An 18,014-nucleotide genomic window follows, 5' to 3' on the forward strand; every position below is an offset into this window, starting at 1 on the left:
ACTGCCCTTCTGAAGTGTTCAAAGGAGACTTGTCTGGCTGATATTGGAAGGAGACATCCAAATATTAAAGGACACAGGTGAGTACAGACTGCTGTGTGAGATCTCGGTGATGGTGTGTTGCCGCTATCCCTCTGGAATCTGTGTCAGGTGGACATTTCTTATGGTGCCCCTGTGTAGTTCAGTCCATCATTTGCTGGTGCAAGGACTGTGCTCAGATTTTTTATGAGGAAGATAGGTTTCCTCAGGTTACAAGATTTATTAAAGCATCAAAAAAGGATACCCCAGGGCTAATTATTGAGCTACAAAAGTGACTGAGACTGTGTGCCCAGCTGCTAGACCACCATCTTGGGAAAGAACACTGGGACCACTCAGCGAGCACTTTTGGGTGTGAGCGCTACACACTGGAGTGGGGTGGGAATTTCGCAATGGGACACTTACTCCAATGACAGTGATGACAGCTGTCCAAGATGAGATAGCACATTACCAATTACCAATTTTCTTCCTGATGAGTCTCTGACAGGATATAAGGGGGGATATTTTCAAGTAGAGAGACGGGCAGAATTAAAAACCCAACAGAGGTCCTATCCCTTTCCCACTCAAAAACAAGAGGGAATGCTTTGGCTGGAGTTCCACCTTAAAGTTTTTAGGATATATTGTGTGTTGTATGCATGAATGCCTCCTTATGCTTTTACACACATGCGCAGCAATTACGGTTTTACTTCCTCCGTAGGTCATTTGTCCCCGATTTTATTTATTTTATTTTACCCTCCCCTCGTTTTATCCTACCCTACAATGTTAATTGCCACTTGTTAAAAAGGCAGATATCACCTCATACATTTTAAAACTGAATAATTGAGTTGGGAAGACAGGTACATTTTTCAAAAGCTTGATAGGAGGAGGACATGCATGTTTATCAGTTATCTAATACTCTCCACTCATTTACAATCCTTGTACTTTAATCTTCTGATATTAAAAAACATTTAAAAAAAAAAAGGGGGGGGGATCAAAAAATTTCTATGATGGACTTGGAAAAGCATAAAAATATATCCAACTTGCCCTATTTTTGGTTCTGCAATTTTTCCCCTTGAATGGAGTACCTGGAACTGTTCAGTGCTCTATGTGACCTATACACAGAACTATCGCGCTCTGTTTTTTTTCTTACAGATCCAAAGGATTACTTTATCTATAACCTCCTCACCCCGTGGATTGGTATGTAACAGCTTTCTTATCAGCTAACATTAGATTAGGGTGTGTGTGTGTGTGTGTGTGTGTGTGTGTGTGTGTGTCAGGGGCGGACTGTCACAGGGGGACACAGAGGACGCGGGGGGCGCAGAGGACACAGGAGGTAACAGGGATGCCGTGGGGGGGCACGGAGGACACAGGAGGTAACAGGGATGCCGTGGGGGGGCACGGAGGACACAGGAGGTAACAGGGATGCCGTGGGGGGGCACGGAGGACACAGGAGGTAACAGGGATGCCGTGGGGGGGGGCGCGGAGGACACTGGGATTGCTTGGGGGCACGGAGGACACTGGGGGATGCCTGGGGGGGGGCAGGGGGAGGACACATGTCCTCTGTGGCATCTCTTTGATTTGGGGGGTAAGTGGATTTGTTCCCACCCCAGCACAAATCCTCTCCCCCTCCTCTGCCATCACTTCTCCATGTGTACTGTCCCCCTCCTCTGTATCCATCAATAAATCATCAGCCGGCTCTAGGAGTGCAATGTGCCCCCTCCACCATCCTGTCTATGAAAACACCGGAGCCGAGGAGTGTGTGTGTGTGGGGGGGGGGGGTCATTGGTAGCTGGATGTGGTATGCAGCGGACCCCCTGACCCCCTACATCTGTACTGGCTGCCTACCCCCCCCCCCTCACCTGATGCCTGTAATAATACCTCTCACAGAATGCTGCTCCTCGCTGGCCCCTCCTCTCTTGTCGTCTGTCCCGGGTAATGCCATGTACAAAGCACCTGGGGTGGACGGGAGGGAATGAGGGCGGGCTGGGAGCAGCATGCTGTGAGAGGTGTTATTACAGACGCTTCCCTTCCTACACTGCCTATGTTGCAGAGCCTCTCATGGGGCAGTGCCTAAGTGCCGATGGGTCAGTCCTCCCCTGGTGTATATACATACAGTATCTCACAAAAGTTAGTACACCCCTCACATTTTTGTAAATATTTTATTACCGTATATCTTTTCATGTGACAACACTGAAGAAATGACACTTTGCTACAATGTAAAGTAGTGAGTGTACAGCTTGTATAACAGTGTAAATTTGCTGTCCCCTCAAAATAACTCAACACACAGCCATTAATGTCTAAACCGCTGGCAACAAAAGTGAGTACACCCCTAAGTGAAAATGTCCCAATTGGGCCCAATTAGCCATTTTCCCTCCCCGGTGTCATGTGACTCGTTAGTGTTACAAGGTCTCATGTGTGAGTGGGGAGCAGGTGTGTTAAATTTGGTGTTATCGCTCTCACTCTCTCATACTGGTCACCGGAAGGTCAAAATGGCACCTTATGGCAAAGAACTCTCTGAGGATCTGAAAAAAAGAATTGTTCTACATAAAGATGGCCTAGGCTATAAGAAGATTGCCAAGACCATGAAACTGAGCTGCAGCACGGTGGCCAAGACCTTACAGTGGTTTAACAGGACAGGTTCCACTCAGAACAGGCCTTGCCATGGTCGACCAAAGAAGTTGAGTGCACGTGTTCAGCGTCATAGCCAGAGGTTGTCTTTTGGGAAATAGACATATGAGTGCTGCCAGCATTGCTGCAGAGGTTAAACCAGGGTCGGATCTAGGGGGGCAATTGGTAATTAGTGAGAGGCAGGCGGGTGGATCAGTTAGCGGGGCTGGTGGGTGAGCCGGCATATCAGCGGGTGGATCAGTCAGCGTGCCGGTGGGTGAGCGGCCCAACAGGTCAGTCGGCAGGTGAGTGGGAGGGTGGGGGAGAATAGAGATAACATAATTTCTCACCGCTCGCCCTGCATCACCGCTCTCCTGCCCTCACTGTCCAGCCACGGGCAGCGGAGAGATTACATCATCTCTCTGCTGCCTGCCTTCACGCTGGGACACAGCAAGTGAGAATCTGCACCGTGTAACTGTAGCAAGCAAGTGACAATCTGCATCTGGTGGCAAGTGACAATCTGCAATGTATGGCAGGTGACGTGGGAAGTGACAATCCGCACCTTGTAGCAGACAAGGGACACAGCAAGTGACAATCCAAAACGTGTTGCAAGTGACAATCCACAACTTGTGCCAAGTGACAAGCCGCACCTTATAGCAGGCAAGTGACACAGCAAGTGACAATCCGCAACTTGTGGCAGGTGACGTGGCAAGTGGGAATCAGCATCTGGTAGCAGGTGACGTGACAAGTCACACATTCAGGGCTCCCACTTATTCAGCATTAGGGTGAGTGAAACTATTTTATTTTATGTTCCAATGTAATAATAGAAATAATGCGTTTCAATCTTCCTGACACCATAACAACCATGGTGCCATGATGATTGATGCACCAACACCAGCCATTTCCTCGATGAAATTACCTGCAAAAAAAGTATTTTCTGGCAGTGCCCCTCCCGATACTAGACTCTGGATCCACCCCTGAGTTGAAAGGGTGGGGGGGGGTGTGGGGGTCAGCCTGTCAGTGCTCAGGCCATATGCTGCAAACTGCATCAAATTGGTCTGCATGGCTGCCGTCCCAGAAGGAAGCCTCTTCTAAAGATGATGCACAAGAAAGCCTGCAAACAGTTTCCTGAAGACATGGATTACTGGAACCGTGTCCTGTGGTCTGATGACAACCAGGTGAGGAGTACAAAGACAAGTGTGTCTTGCCTACAGTCAAGCATGGTGGTGGGAGTATCATAGTCTGGGGCTGCATGAGTGCTGCACTGGGGAGCTACAGTTAATTGAGGGAACCATGAATGCCATCATGTACTGTGACATACTGAAGCAGAGCATGATCCTCTCCCTTTGGGGACTGGGACACAGGGCATTTCTCCAACATGATAACAAACCCAAACACACCTCCAAGACGACCACTCACCACTGCCTTGCTAAAGAAGGTAGGGTAAAGGTGATGGACTGGCAAAGCATGTCTCCAGACCTAAACCCTATTGAGCATCTGTGGGGCATCCTCAAATGGAAGGTGGAGGAGAACAAGGTCTCTAACATCCACCAACTCCGTGATGTCATCATGGGGGAGTGGAAGTGGACTCCAGTGGCAACCTGTGAAGCTCTGGTGAACTCCATGCCCAAGAGGGTTAGGGCAGTGTTGGAAAATAATGGTGGCCACAGAAAATATTGACACTTTGGGCTCAATTTGGACATTTTCACTTAGGGGTGTACTCGCTTTTGTTGCCATCGGTGTAGACATTAATGGCTTTGTGTTGAGTTATTTTGAGGGGACAACAAATTGACACTGTTATACAAGCTGTACACTCACTACTTTACATTGTAGCAAAGTGTAATTTCTTCAGTGTTGTCACATGAAAAGGAATATGGTAATAAAATATTTTTAAAAATGTGAGGAGTGTACTCACTTTTGTGAGATACTGTACATGTGTAAGAAACCATTAAGGGCCACTTTTTTTCCCCAATATATAAAACAGTAAAATATTTCTGATTTTAACTTTCTGTAATTATCAACAGAGCAGGGCCGTTTACATCGGTCCCGGGGCCCTTTATTGCTGTTGTGGGGTCCTTTATTATGGTCCCACAGTGGGACCCTTTCACATGTTCTGCAGTGGGCTCCATTCCTGTTGTCTTTGGACCTCCCCCCCATGGTGGCAGAACACCAGGGTCTGATCGCAAGTGCAACCTATGTGACCCTGGTAATTCTGCCGCTGTTCTGTACATTCCTGCATGCTGCTTACGAACTCTTCACATCAGTCAGTTGCGTTTTTAAAAGTCTTGCTTGCTACATTTTTGGTGCATGTTTAAAACCTCAGTCTATTGAGAACATATTAAAAATGCAACTGTGGTTCAGTTTTTTTGATGCGCATGCCCTTTTTTTGCAAGCGCAGGCTGATGTCGGGCAACCAAAAAAAATGCACAGGAAAAAAAACGCATATGCATTTTTTTTTTTTTTACTGCGTTATCACAACAGAGCAGCGTGAAAGCAGCCTTATTGGCAGTTGACACTTATGTACAATGCCTTGCAAAAGTATTCACCCCCCTTGGCTTTTTACCTATTTTGTTACATTACAGCTTTTAGTTCAATGTTTTTTTTAATCTGAATTATATGTGATGGATCAGAACACAATAGTCTAAGTTGGTGAAGTAAAATTAGAAAAAATATATACATAAAACTGTTTTTCAGAAATAAAAAACTGATCATTGGCATGGGCGTATGTATTCACCCCCTTTGTTATGAAGCCCATAAAAAGCTCTGGTGCAACCAATTACCTTCAGAAGTCACATAATTAGTGAAATTATGTCCACCTGTGTGCAATCTAAGTGTCACATGATCTGTCATTACATATACACACCTTTTTGAAAGGCCCCAGAGGCTGCAACACCTAAGCAAGAGGCACCACTAACCAAATACTGCCATGAAGACCAAGGAACTCTCCAAACAAGTAAGGGACAATGTTGTTGAAAAGTACAAGTCAGGGTTAGGTTATAAAAAAAATATCCAAATCTTTGATGATCCCTAAGAGCACCATCAAATCTATCATAACCAAATGGAAAGAACATGGTACAACAGCAAACCTGCCAAGAGACGGCCGCACACCAAAACTCACGGACCGGGCAAGGAGGGCATTAATCGGAGAGGAAGCACAGAGACCTAAGGTAACCCTGGAGGAGCTGCAGAGTTCCACAGCAGAGACTGGAGTATCTGTACATAGGACGACAATAAGCCGTACGCTCCATAGAGTTGGGCTTTATGGCAGAGTGGCCAGAAGAAAGCCATTACTTTCAGCAACAAATAAAATGGCATGTTTTGAGTTTGACAAAAGGCATGTGGGAGACTCCCAAAATGTATGGAGGAAGGTGCTCTGGTCTGATGAGACTAAAATTGAACTTTTTGGCCATCAAAGAAAATGGTATGTCTGGTATGTCTGAACATCATCCCCACGGTGAAACATGGTGGTGGCAGCATCATGCTGTGGGGATGTTTTTCAGCAGTCGGGACTGGGAAACTGGTCAGAGTTGAGGGAAAGATGGATGGTGCTAAATACAGGGATATTCTTGAGAAAAACCTGTACCACTCTGTGTGTGATTTGAGGCTAGGATGGAGGTTCACCTTCCAGCAGGACAATGACCCCAAACACAATGCTAAAGCAACACTTGAGTGGTTTAAGGGGAAACATGTAAATGTGTTGGAATGGCCTAGTCAAAGCCCAGACCTCAATCCAATAGAAAATCTGTGGTCAGACTTAAAAATTGCTATTCACAAGCACAAACCATCCAACTTGAAAGAGCTGGAGCAGTTTTTCAAGGAGGAATGGGCAAAAATCCCAGTGGTAAGATGTGGCAAGCTCATAGAGACTTATCCAAAGCAACTTGGAGCTGTGATAGCCGCAAAAGGTGGCTCCACAAACTATTGACTTTAGGGGGGTCAATAGTTATGCACATTGACTTTTTCTGTTATTTTGTCCTATTTGTTGTTTGCTTCACAATAAAAAAAAAAAAAATCTTCAAAGTTGTGGGCATGTTCTGTAAATTGATGCAAATCCTCAAATAATCCATGTTAATTCCAGGTTGTGAGTGCGGAAACAAAACACAAAAAATGCCAAGGGGAGTGAATACTTTTGCAAGGCACTGTATGCTTCTAAAAAGAGTTCTCCAATCCAAAATTGAGATCTTGCTTTGGAATATATACCCCCACCTTCCCAAATCTCATATATCTCTCAGTCAAGGACTGAGCCTGAATTCCACATGCGTCTCATTCTATGTCCATATGCTTTGAATGCAGTTCTGTTTGCACTTGTGCAGTTTATATGGATATGCTTCTACATTATTTGCCCCCAAGAAGGAGAGGTGATCAAGTACTGTGATATTTGTCTCTAGAAGGGCCTTTTAATATGAGTGGCATTAGCTATCACTACCATTCATGCATTGTTACAGCAGAGTACTCTACCAAGCTGGAAGATGTTTACAGTACACCTCTCCTAGTGACTAGCACAGTTGAGCATCTGCCATCATTTTGTGTCTACTACCAATATACTTTTATCCTTAAGGCTTGTTGGGGGTCTCTATATGGTAGTTTTCACACATATGGCTATATGGTCCCGGTACCTCAGTAGTGTGATGGATGTACTGTATGCAATAGTGGGTGGCTTGGAGTTCGTTGACAATGTTGTCACCATATTCACAATGGAAATTTTTGATGGGGGGCTTTTCGTTTAATTTTTTTTTTTTTTTAATTCTGTGAAATAAATGGTATACTTATAATCAGCAGACCATTTTACTATATCTTATCTTTTGTATTGTGTTGTATTTTTGATAATATCTGCAAAATTCTGACTCTCAACTGCTGCAATTTATATTCTCTACATCAGGGTCATCTAGGGTTCCTCCAGAGGTTGCTAGGAGTTCTTTGAACAATTTCTACCTTTTTAGCTATGTTCCCACTGACACCATTGGTCCATTTAGCTATCTGTAAGGGGGTAATCCTTACCAATGAAATGTAAGGAACATTGTTCCCATTGACTATCACACTAATGTAACATGAGTTGTAGAAATAGAAATTTTTATCAGGGGTTCCCCAAAACGGGAAAGTTCTTTCAAGGGTTCCTCTGTGTTGAAAAGGTTAAGAAAGACTGCTCTGCTTACACAAGGACATGTTCTCTTCCTTTTTAAAAAGTCTCCCCTTTTGCAAGTGGTGATGAGGCATGAAGTTTCTTCCTTACCACTTGACTTAACCCCGTAAATGCTACACTATCCTGCCACAATGGGCATGCATTGTACACAGTTGAGGAGCAGTTGAGGTACGGCCCCATAGACTTGCATTGGTCGAGTTGGTAGCCGTAACACCTGCCAAGTGCAACATGTACTGTACATATAACTCTGGTTCTTATGCATCTTTTGCTCTGATCCTTCTACTGTTCTTTTGTTATGCAGGGAAAGGGTTATTGATATTATCTGGTGCAAAGTGGTTCCAGCACCGCAAGTTGCTGACCCCGGGTTTCCATTATGATGTTCTGAAGCCATATGTGGGAGTGATGTCAGACTGCACTAATGTGATGCTGGTAAGAAAGAATCAGTGCTGAGATATAGGCTGGCCCTGTAGAGGGTGAATAAGCAAGCCGTCGCCCATCATTTTCCCAGTTGGTGAAGGTGAAACTGACCTCTAATCACATTTTAATTTGCCTTTGACCTCTCTTGGAAATGCTAGAGCCCTGGCTGTCATGCTGACCTAATGGTTTCTATATTTTATGAGTTGCTGACCCAGAGCTACTATGCAGCAAATTAAAGCTAAACTCCAGGCAGATATAAAATACACAAATTTGTGCAACTATATTTAATCATTTTAAAGGAGAAGTATGGCCAAAGCTTTTTTCGCCCTATTTTTCCTATGAATTACAGCTGTGCAGTTCATTTGGCTGTCGGCTGATGTCACTGGACTGGCAGCTGGCTCAGCCTCTCAGCTGCGCCGCTAAGAGCCTGAGCCAAATGCTCCTCCCCATGCCGGTGCTCCAGTGAGTGCTCGAGGGGCAGAGCAAGGAGCCGGTGATTGACAGTCACCACTCTCTACTCTGAAATAAATCAAAAAAGCCTGGATCTACCGCTTGACTGACAATCAGTATAAGTACCTTTTTAAAAATAATCGCTCAACCAATCACCATATGCCATCCACATATGGTGCAGTCCATGTGACCAAAAATCATATGAAAAAGGGGGAGGAAGAAACCTACCAAGAAGGTCACCTCTTTGGAACACCACGATTGAATAAAGATGTACGTTTATTTATAGAAAAAGCACCATATTATAAAAACGACCACAAAATTACAAGCAAAAAAAGCTTCAAAATTACATTAAAAAAGACAACGTTGTCCGAGGGAGGGTCGCAGCTGCGCTCGCATCCATTTACCCAGTAGTCACACTTCACTATGGTCTATAAGCTACTAGTAGTTGATTAATTACACTGTATGATCAATTAGGATTTGCATGGGACCATATATAAATGGTGTATCTCGCCGCTGGCGTGGTTGCGGGTACTAATATGTGGTTTACACATTCAGGAACTGTAAGTTGTAAAGATAAAGTGAAAGTTCATGCAAGTATTTTCTGCTGTTCTGATACTCAGTTCTCTGTGGCTTTAGGCTGTGACTGCAGGTAGTGCTTGGTCAGTCAGGCTAGTAATGACCTACCGTAAAGAGGAGTGTATTGCTCCCATGGTTGAGAAGCAGGATCTTTCACTTTATCAATAGTGTACCAACTGATAATGGGGTACTTTGACGCAGTAGTGGGCTTAAGCACTATATGGCCATAAGGTGTGACCAAATCCCCATATTTTTGCTTATTTGCTGAATATGCCCAGATGTTTTAAATAGCCTTGCAGGATTTAAATGTCATTTTTGTTTGTGTGCACTATAATCTTTTTGTTCTAGGTAAGGGATAAGCTGCACAAGGAGCCAATCAATTTTGCTGCAATGCTCATGTGCTAACTAGGAAAATGCTGATAGGACAGAGCAGAGAGACAGTGTGATGAGTAGGGGTGCGCATCTTCACTGGTCTCACGATTCGATTATCTGGTCAACGATTCGATTCCGCGATGCATCACGATGCATCATGATTACCGACGAGCTCCCACTTCCGCTTGGGCCACCTAGGCGGCCCTTCCACCCTGCAATCTTCTGGGACACATCACAGTTCCCAAAAGATTGCCCGGCTATGCAGGACAGCGCAGTGAGACATGCGCACCAGGCTATGAAGCTGCAATCTGTCACAGCCGGATGCCCACAGTAGTATTGCCAGCGCTGTGGACAGGCGGGGGAGAGAAGGGAGGGTTTGGGTTGCCATGTCGCTGGATTGTGGGACAGGTGAGTGTCTTTTTATTAAAAGTCAGAAGATGCACTTTTTTTGTAGCTGCTGACTTCTAATAAACAAAAAATTGACTGGAACTCCGCTTTGAATTGAAAAATAACCTCACTCCCTAAAAAGTGCACTAATCCGGTGCACTACAGGGTACAGACATTCACACACACTGCTGCTTGGAGGTCAGAAAGGATAGAATCCACAGATGACAAACAGCCCTGTGAAGTTCCCTGTACTGTCTCTGTGCTGACCAGTGGCAGCTGGTGCTCAAAATTTTTTTGGGGGGCGCAAACAAACTGAAAAATACTGAACCTCCCCCATCAAATGCAGCCTCACTGTGCCCATCAAATGCAGCCACTGTGCCCGTCAATCGCAGCCATCTGTGCCCGTCAAACGCAGCCACTGTGCCCAAACGCAGCCACTTGTGCCGCCCAAATGCAGCCACCTGTGCCCATCAAATGCAGCCACTTGTGCCCAAATGCAGCCATCTGTGCCCGTCAAACGCAGCCATCTGTGCCCGTCAAACGCAGCCACCTGTGCCCGTCAAATGCAGCCACCTGCGCCCAAACGCAGCCACCTGCGCCCAAACGCAGCCACCTGCGCCCAAATGCAGCCACCTGTGCCTGTCAAACTCAGCCACCTGTGCCCAAACGCAGCCACCTGTGCCCATTAAATGCAGCCATCACTAACCCCCCACAATTACTTTCTTTTAATTAATCTTATATGACAATGGATGCTGTGCCCCCGCTGTATGTGCTTTTAAAAAACAATGTCACTTCATACCGAATTTCGCCGTAGTAGTACGATCATGTGACTCCCGGCTCATCCCGCCCCTCTCCGCTCTCCTCTCCGCTCTCCTCTCACGTGTCTCCTGAGTCCTGACGTCAGCGGGGAATTCTCAGTCCCGCCCGCTGACTATAGTTATCATATCAGAAGAGAGGCGGGCGGGACTGAGAAATCCCCGCTGACGTCAGGAGACGGAAGAGGAGAGCGGAGAGGGGCGGGATGGGCCGGGAGTCACGTGATCGTACTACTACGGCGAAATTCGGTATACAGTGACATTGTTTTTTAAAAAGCACATACAGCGGGGGCACAGCATCCATTGTAATACAACATTCATTAAAATAAAGTAATTTTAAAAATACGCTTGGAGTGCTTTCCCGGGAGGGGCGAGGCTAGTAATAATGACGTCACCAGACATCGATTTTCCGGTCCTTATGCATCGATACCGCATCGAGGACACCCGAATCACGATGCATCGATGCAACGATTAATTTCAGCACACCTAGTGAGCTCATCGATCTGCTGCTTTTTTCACTGTTCAGTGCCAGGCTTGGGCAGGGACAAGACCTATGACAGGCCCTGTACTTTTTCTTTTGAGTGGTTTACCTTAAAGTGACACTAAATTGTATCTCTCCTTCTTTTTAAAAAAAAAAAAGCCCTACACATCCACTTTTGAATGGCCCTGTGAACTACAGTATTGCTGTATCCTGATTAGGGGATTTCTCATCGCTTCGTGTCAGAATGGGGCAAAATAATGGCAGAGTGGAGAAGGGATAGAACTGAACTTGTTAAGTTAGCAGGTTTTTCGAATGAATGTTTTTACAAAAATTCCTTGTAAATTCAATGACCGGACAAATGTTGTTCAACAGTTTTTTTAAAACGTTTTGTTGAATGTAATTTCCTGAATGAAAACCACATACCACTCGTTCAACAAAAAATTTCCATCACACTCCTTCCCATTAATGATTAGTCCATCACATCTCACCAGTGTATTCACGGGCAGTAATAAAAACCAGACAAAAGTTTTTACTTTTCCCTACTTTATCTGTAACAAACAAAAAAAGCTGAATTTAGTCTTCAATGAATGATTGCATTAATATATTTCTTCTTTTTTGATCTTCATTAGGACAAATGGGAGCATCTGGTCTCAGAAAAGCAGTCTATAGAGCTGTTCCAGCATGTGAGCCTCATGACGCTGGACACCATCATGAAATGTGCCTTCAGTTACCAAAGCAACTGCCAGAATGACAGGTCGGTATCTTCTGAAAGCAGTATGAAATTTTTTTTTTATTACTATGAGGACACCTGGGTCTAAAAGAGTATTGCATGACAGACTGCTCTCACATTTTGTCCCCTTACAGTGAGAGTGAATACATCAAGGCTGTCTATGATCTCTCCTATCTGGTGGATTTTCGATTTAGAAAATTCCAATACCATAGTGATCTCATCTTCAACCTGAGCCCCCATGGATACCGCTTCCGGAAGGCACTAAGAACAGCTCATGAACACACAGGTAAGTGTCAACTTATGAATGCTACAGGACATCTGTTACAGGAAAATTATATTGGCTGACATTACTGATCTTCGAAAAATGGTACTTGTCTGACTGACTGCCTCTGGCTTTAGTAATTTATTAACATTGACCTGGAAAAACTATACAGAGCTTCCGATCTGAGTACTGGCCAGTCACTCAGAACTCAGAAAACACTGCAGTTAGAGGATCAACATTCATCATCATCATCATCCTCTGGGCCAACTATTTTCAACCAGGGCTGATTGACTGCTCATTTTATGGTGCCCATCAATGTTTGAGGGCCAGCACCACTTGGCAGAGGCAGCAGCATGACACTATATATAATTTTAGCTGCCTGTAAAGGTGGTATTTTGACCAACACTGTAAGAGGGACACTCTTCCTATTTAAAATGCTTGTAAGTGCTTCTCAAATTCTAAATAGTTGCGATAGGCAAATTCATCAACACATTTGTCATATTAGGTGCTATCATGCAACCAGTAACCATAAAGTGCATAGTAAATAATATCATAAAAAATAATTCAGCCATTGGCATATAAGAAAATAATCGTAATAATAATAATCAAAAAACAGTTCAACTTCATAAAGTCCATACTATCATGCAACTGTTGCCCTAGTGACGACATCTCATACAAAAGAAAACAAAATAAGTGTAGTGCTAAAACAATGTTAAATGTCCAACATAGAGACAATATAGTCCAAGAGCTGGTAAACCTCTAGGTACGAATTAGAAGAAAGTCCTCCATATTTGTATGACTCCTAATAACTGATAGTCCATAGAAATTACGTGACTTCATGTGAGGAACAAATCAATGGGTGCGTGACATCTGAAGTGAAGACAAACAAATAAGTACGCCACCACCGACAATAAGGAGGCTTACCGGATCTATTGGACCCAAAGAGACATACACCTAGTTGGGTCAAAACAGGCTTAGGTGGTGAACGGCTGTAGGGGATCCAGAGGGGTTGTAAGGATGGAGGTCCTGGGATGAACCGTGGACTGGTATGTCCCTCAGGATGATGTTAGAAGACAGATGGCAGTAACAATAGGTGGAGAGGAAAAAGGAAAGGCCACTTAGTGTAAATCCATAAAACAGGTACCAAATTTATAAAAAAATGAGAGATACACTCACATGTAAATGTTTAAAATCAGCGCTGTAAACATATGGCGGCAGTGGGGTCCTACCCGATGCGTTTTGTCCTCTTAGAAGTCGTCTGGGTTGCTATCATGCAACCAGTAACCATAAAGTGCATAGAAGTAAATAATATCATAAAAAATAATTCAGCCATGGGCATATAATAAAATAATCGTAATAATAATAATCAAAAAACAGTTCAACTTCATAAAGTCCATGCTATCATGCAACTGTTGCCCTAGTGACGACATCTCATACGAAGACACGTACATTGGGTGGAGGTCGTAGCAGTGACGTCAGCACGCCCACCAGGGCATTGGACGGTTTCATTTACTGAATGCCTGTTTTTTTACTATACTTGTGAGTATATGCCTTTTTATAAAATAAAGAGTATCTTTTGTGGATGTTGCGCAATGAGTACTTCTCTTCCTCTTTCACACGTACCCTGCTCCATATGAATACTTTGGACTAATAATTTGCAGAGAGATCTGGAGATCCTTACTAAGGGGCCGATTACCATATGATCCTTTCTGATGGGAGCTATGTTCTATACCCAAAGTGAGAGGTGTTCTCACTAAAGCAAGGCTAGATGCTGTTATAAGGTCTTAATAGCTGGTAAGAGGCTAATTTTTACACCTACAACTGGAACACAAATGGGTGATCACCTGGAGCACTAGCAAAATAGGAGGTGCATATGTGCATCATTTCATTTATGACTTTGCCATATATACAATGTATATGGATTTTGTATTTGACTTTTGATAGCAGACTTTATGAATTTGAACTGTTTTGTTTTTTTTTATTATTTATTATTATTACGATGATTTAGTTTATTATATGCACATGGATGACCTGCTATTTATGATTGTTTGTTTTTCTTTTTTAGGCACTTATTTGCACTTTCTGGTTACTGGTTGCAAGATAGCACCTAATATAACAAATTTGTTGATGAATTTGCCTATTTATATGATGAGAAGCACTTACAATCATTTTAAATGACTGCTCAACATTCTCTCTTTTTATATGTTTTTGTATTGGTATGTGCAATACAGTGAGTGCAGCTGTCAGTATTATTAAATATTAGCATAATCTGTAGAAAAATCACACTAAGCACAGAAAACAGGTTTAAGAGTCTTCCCACTGGACATTATTGTAACAAACATTTTCCCTTGATTCCCCCAATTAGTTTATTTTAGCAAGGGCTCCTTGAGATTTAAACATTATTTGATAAGGTTCCTCTGGGGTACAAAGGTTGATAAATGCCACTTCAAGCAAAACCAGCAGGTACACCTTGCAATAGGGAGCTACATTAGGCATATTTATTTTATATAAAATGGTAACTTGAAGTTCAATAGGAGTGATAACAAGCAAAGTTTGCCTTGTCTTTGCTTTGGGACTATGTTGGGCAACGTTGCCCAAAACAGCCCAACAGGGCTGGTGTGAACAAGGCCTATTTTGTACTTGTAACCATAGGGTCCTAGAAAGACCATGAAGGGCAATCTAAAATTTTATCTTCCAACAGACACCTGTTTTGAATGGAAATATCTAAGGGGAAATGTCCCTAACCTTGGGAGGTTTCTTCTAACTTCTTGTTGCGTCCCTGGAACCCTGGAACTGGAAGTGAAGGGAAATGTCCCCAATGTTACACAGGTAGCAAAAAGATAACTTGGCAGGGATTTTAACATTTTTATACTCTATCCAAAACTAAAAGTTTTGGCTTTACACTTTTAAATGAAAGCTGTGTTTGAACATTTGTTAGGTTTAATCATAACTTAACTGCTTTTAGGAGGTGCAAACTCCGGGGGCTGGAGCTTGTGAATTTTCACCCAAAAATGGGCACAGACTTGCGTTACTTATAGCTGCACTTAAACTTCTACATTAATAATACCCTCTGAACGTTTTGTACTAAGGTTATGATATATTCAAATTTCAGAATTTTGTAATTTGGCAGTTACAACATTTTATACTTTATAACATCCTGATTAGTTGAAACAATGGCTGTAACCCTATTTATTTATGTATTTGTTTATTTATTTTCCCAATACAGATAATGTGATCAAGCAGCGGAAAGAATCTCTTAAACAGGACACAGAGCTGGAGAAAGTGAAGCAGAAGAGACACCTGGACTTTCTTGACATTCTTCTGTATGCCAAGGTACCAAATCTAATCTGAAATGACCACTTGATCTACAGTAGATGGTATAATCATCATCCGTTATTCTGGCAGTACAAATTGTATCCACTTCTATGGATCATGTGTAAAATTTTATTAGATTGTCAAACTAGAGTTATAGAAAAAGAAATGTGGGTTGCCTGTTTACTTGTCATTCTGCAAATACTATTTTATATATATATATTTTTTTGCTATAACGCTAACCCTCTTGCTTCAAAGCTGACACATGAACAAGTATGCAAGGTCTGATACACATTCTTGTTCTGGGGTCAATGTCTCAGGATATCTTGAAGCCAGAGATCAACATCACAGCCAGGTAATCAGTATTTTCAGAAGAAAAAAAAACAGTTTTTCTTTAGTCCGAGGGAGCATTGTAAAAATAGTATTATCTAGCCCAGATTTGCCTTCCTTACCAGGAATTCTATGGCCTTGTGTACACTGGACATTTTTTCATTTGCTCCTAAGGGCATCTGGCATGGATTTTTTTTTTTTTCCTGCCTCTAAACACTCCTGCATGTCTATGAGACCATGCAGGAGTTTACAGGCTTAGGTGTTTAGAGGCATAAAAAAACAGAGTTAGACTTACCGGTAACTCTGTTTTCAGGAGTCTTCAAGGACGTGCTATGTCTCATGGGCTGTCCTGGAAGACGAATTGGGAAAACCCCACTGCCAAAGTGTCCAGGAGCAGCAGCGGTTTCCCTAAAAAAAAACGCTTGACGCGTGGAACGCTAGGCGTGTTTAGCACTTGAGCGTTAATTCATTTCAATGGCCAGAATATATTATTATTCTGGCCAATGAAATGAGTTAACGTCCAAACGCTTGATGCAGCTAGACACACCTAAATGCGTTAAACACTTTTACAAGCGCCAAGCATTTTTTATCCCAAAATACCACCAGGAGATAAGACGTCGAGGAGAGATGGAGAAGCGTCTAGTGTGCATGAGGCATATCCATATCCAAAAAAGGCATATCCATATGTTTTGTAAATAAAATGGCACCTTTAATAAGACCTGTTGGATTTTAATGTATAAATTTACTCACAATTTACATTAATAATTTTCTGACTTTAAAGTCAACCTTCAAGGGCAGAAATGTAGAGGATGCTTTTGCTGACCCATCTGATCATTTCTTTCATAATCCTAGGTAGACTAGGTCAAGGTTTTTGACTTGTCCTTGTTTTTTTTATTATAATATGTTGGAAGGTTTGCTAATATATGAATTGTTTTAAAACATCAGGATGAAAATGGCCAGGGTCTGTCAGATGAGGACTTACGTGCAGAGGTGGACACATTCATGTTTGAGGGACATGATACGACAGCCAGCGGGGTCTCCTGGACATTATACTGTATGGCTACACACCCTGAACACCAGGACAAATGTCGTGAGGAGATCAGAGAGCTCCTGGCAGGTCGGAACACCTTGGAATGGTGAGAACATTATTTCATTGTCCTTTAATTTTGATGACCTACCGAAAAGCTTTCTGTGCAGTAATGGCTAAGGCCAATCAAAACCCAAATAGCACTTCTAGTTGGATGCTTGAAAGTTATAATATCTCCGTTTTCTAAATTCCAGATATAAGGGGCTAGTTGGTGGTTAAACCCACAATTGTCCATGCCCAGCTTTCCTATCAATTTTGGTTTGACTGAGCCTTTAAGCGGAGGTAATGGTGAGCGGGGAGAAGGGATTGAATCTTCACCCTGCCTTAAGCCTCGTACACACGGTACGATTGTTGGTCAACCGAGCGTCTGATTTTTGTCAAAAGGGCGTGTGCCAGGATCTTGTCTTGCATACTAACGGTACACAATTGTTGTGCCACAAACACGAACGCAGTGACGTACTATGAGGAATTTCAGCTCTTGAGCGCCACCCTTGGGCCCCTTCTGCTAATTTCGCATTTCGCTGCATTGATTCCGAGCATGCGTGTTTGTACTTTCGACTTATGTGTGACGGATTTGTGTACTGACCATACGAAAATCTGACGTCAAACCATTGTCCACCAAAAATTTACTAGCAGTAAGATTTTAGGACAATAGTCTGTCAACAGACAAACCCCTGCCAACAATCGTACCTTGGCTTTGCTCATGTGAATGAGACCAGAAAAGAACTTATAGTTTGTGATCATACAGTGTCACTATTAATATTAAAATGAAACTATGGCCTCCCAGTTAAACAAAATTTGTGCTTTAACATTTACATGTGCAATTTGTTTAGTTCCAAATTCGTTTTTCGACTAGATTCTACAAATTCGTTCAGAAATATTCGAATTAACAAAAACCTGTTTAACAAATTTATTTTGGATAATTCGTAATTTCGGATAAATTTGTATTGGTTATATTCACTAACAGCCAAATTTTAAAGGAAATTCCAATACCTATAATTTAATAGTTAAATATTGTTAGTTATTTTGGATTTTC

The 18,014-nt window shown here is 42.8% G+C and overlaps 1 protein-coding gene across 1 annotated transcript in view; it reads left to right on the forward strand.

Moving 5' to 3' along the window:
• The window catches only part of LOC141103703 (cytochrome P450 4B1-like), a 46,183-nt gene that overhangs the window by 14,193 nt on the left and 13,976 nt on the right, over positions 1-18,014 (forward strand). The window contains exons 3-8 of the mRNA XM_073593595.1: positions 1,165-1,209; positions 8,061-8,188; positions 11,887-12,011; positions 12,122-12,273; positions 15,476-15,582; positions 16,837-17,027. Of these exons, the coding sequence (XP_073449696.1) occupies positions 1,165-1,209; positions 8,061-8,188; positions 11,887-12,011; positions 12,122-12,273; positions 15,476-15,582; positions 16,837-17,027 (748 nt within the window). The remainder of the gene's footprint in view (positions 1-1,164; positions 1,210-8,060; positions 8,189-11,886; positions 12,012-12,121; positions 12,274-15,475; positions 15,583-16,836; positions 17,028-18,014) is intronic.

This window comes from Aquarana catesbeiana, linkage group LG07, assembly GCF_042186555.1.
Source record: "Aquarana catesbeiana isolate 2022-GZ linkage group LG07, ASM4218655v1, whole genome shotgun sequence".
In the NCBI taxonomy this organism is placed as follows: Eukaryota; Metazoa; Chordata; class Amphibia; order Anura; family Ranidae; genus Aquarana; species Aquarana catesbeiana.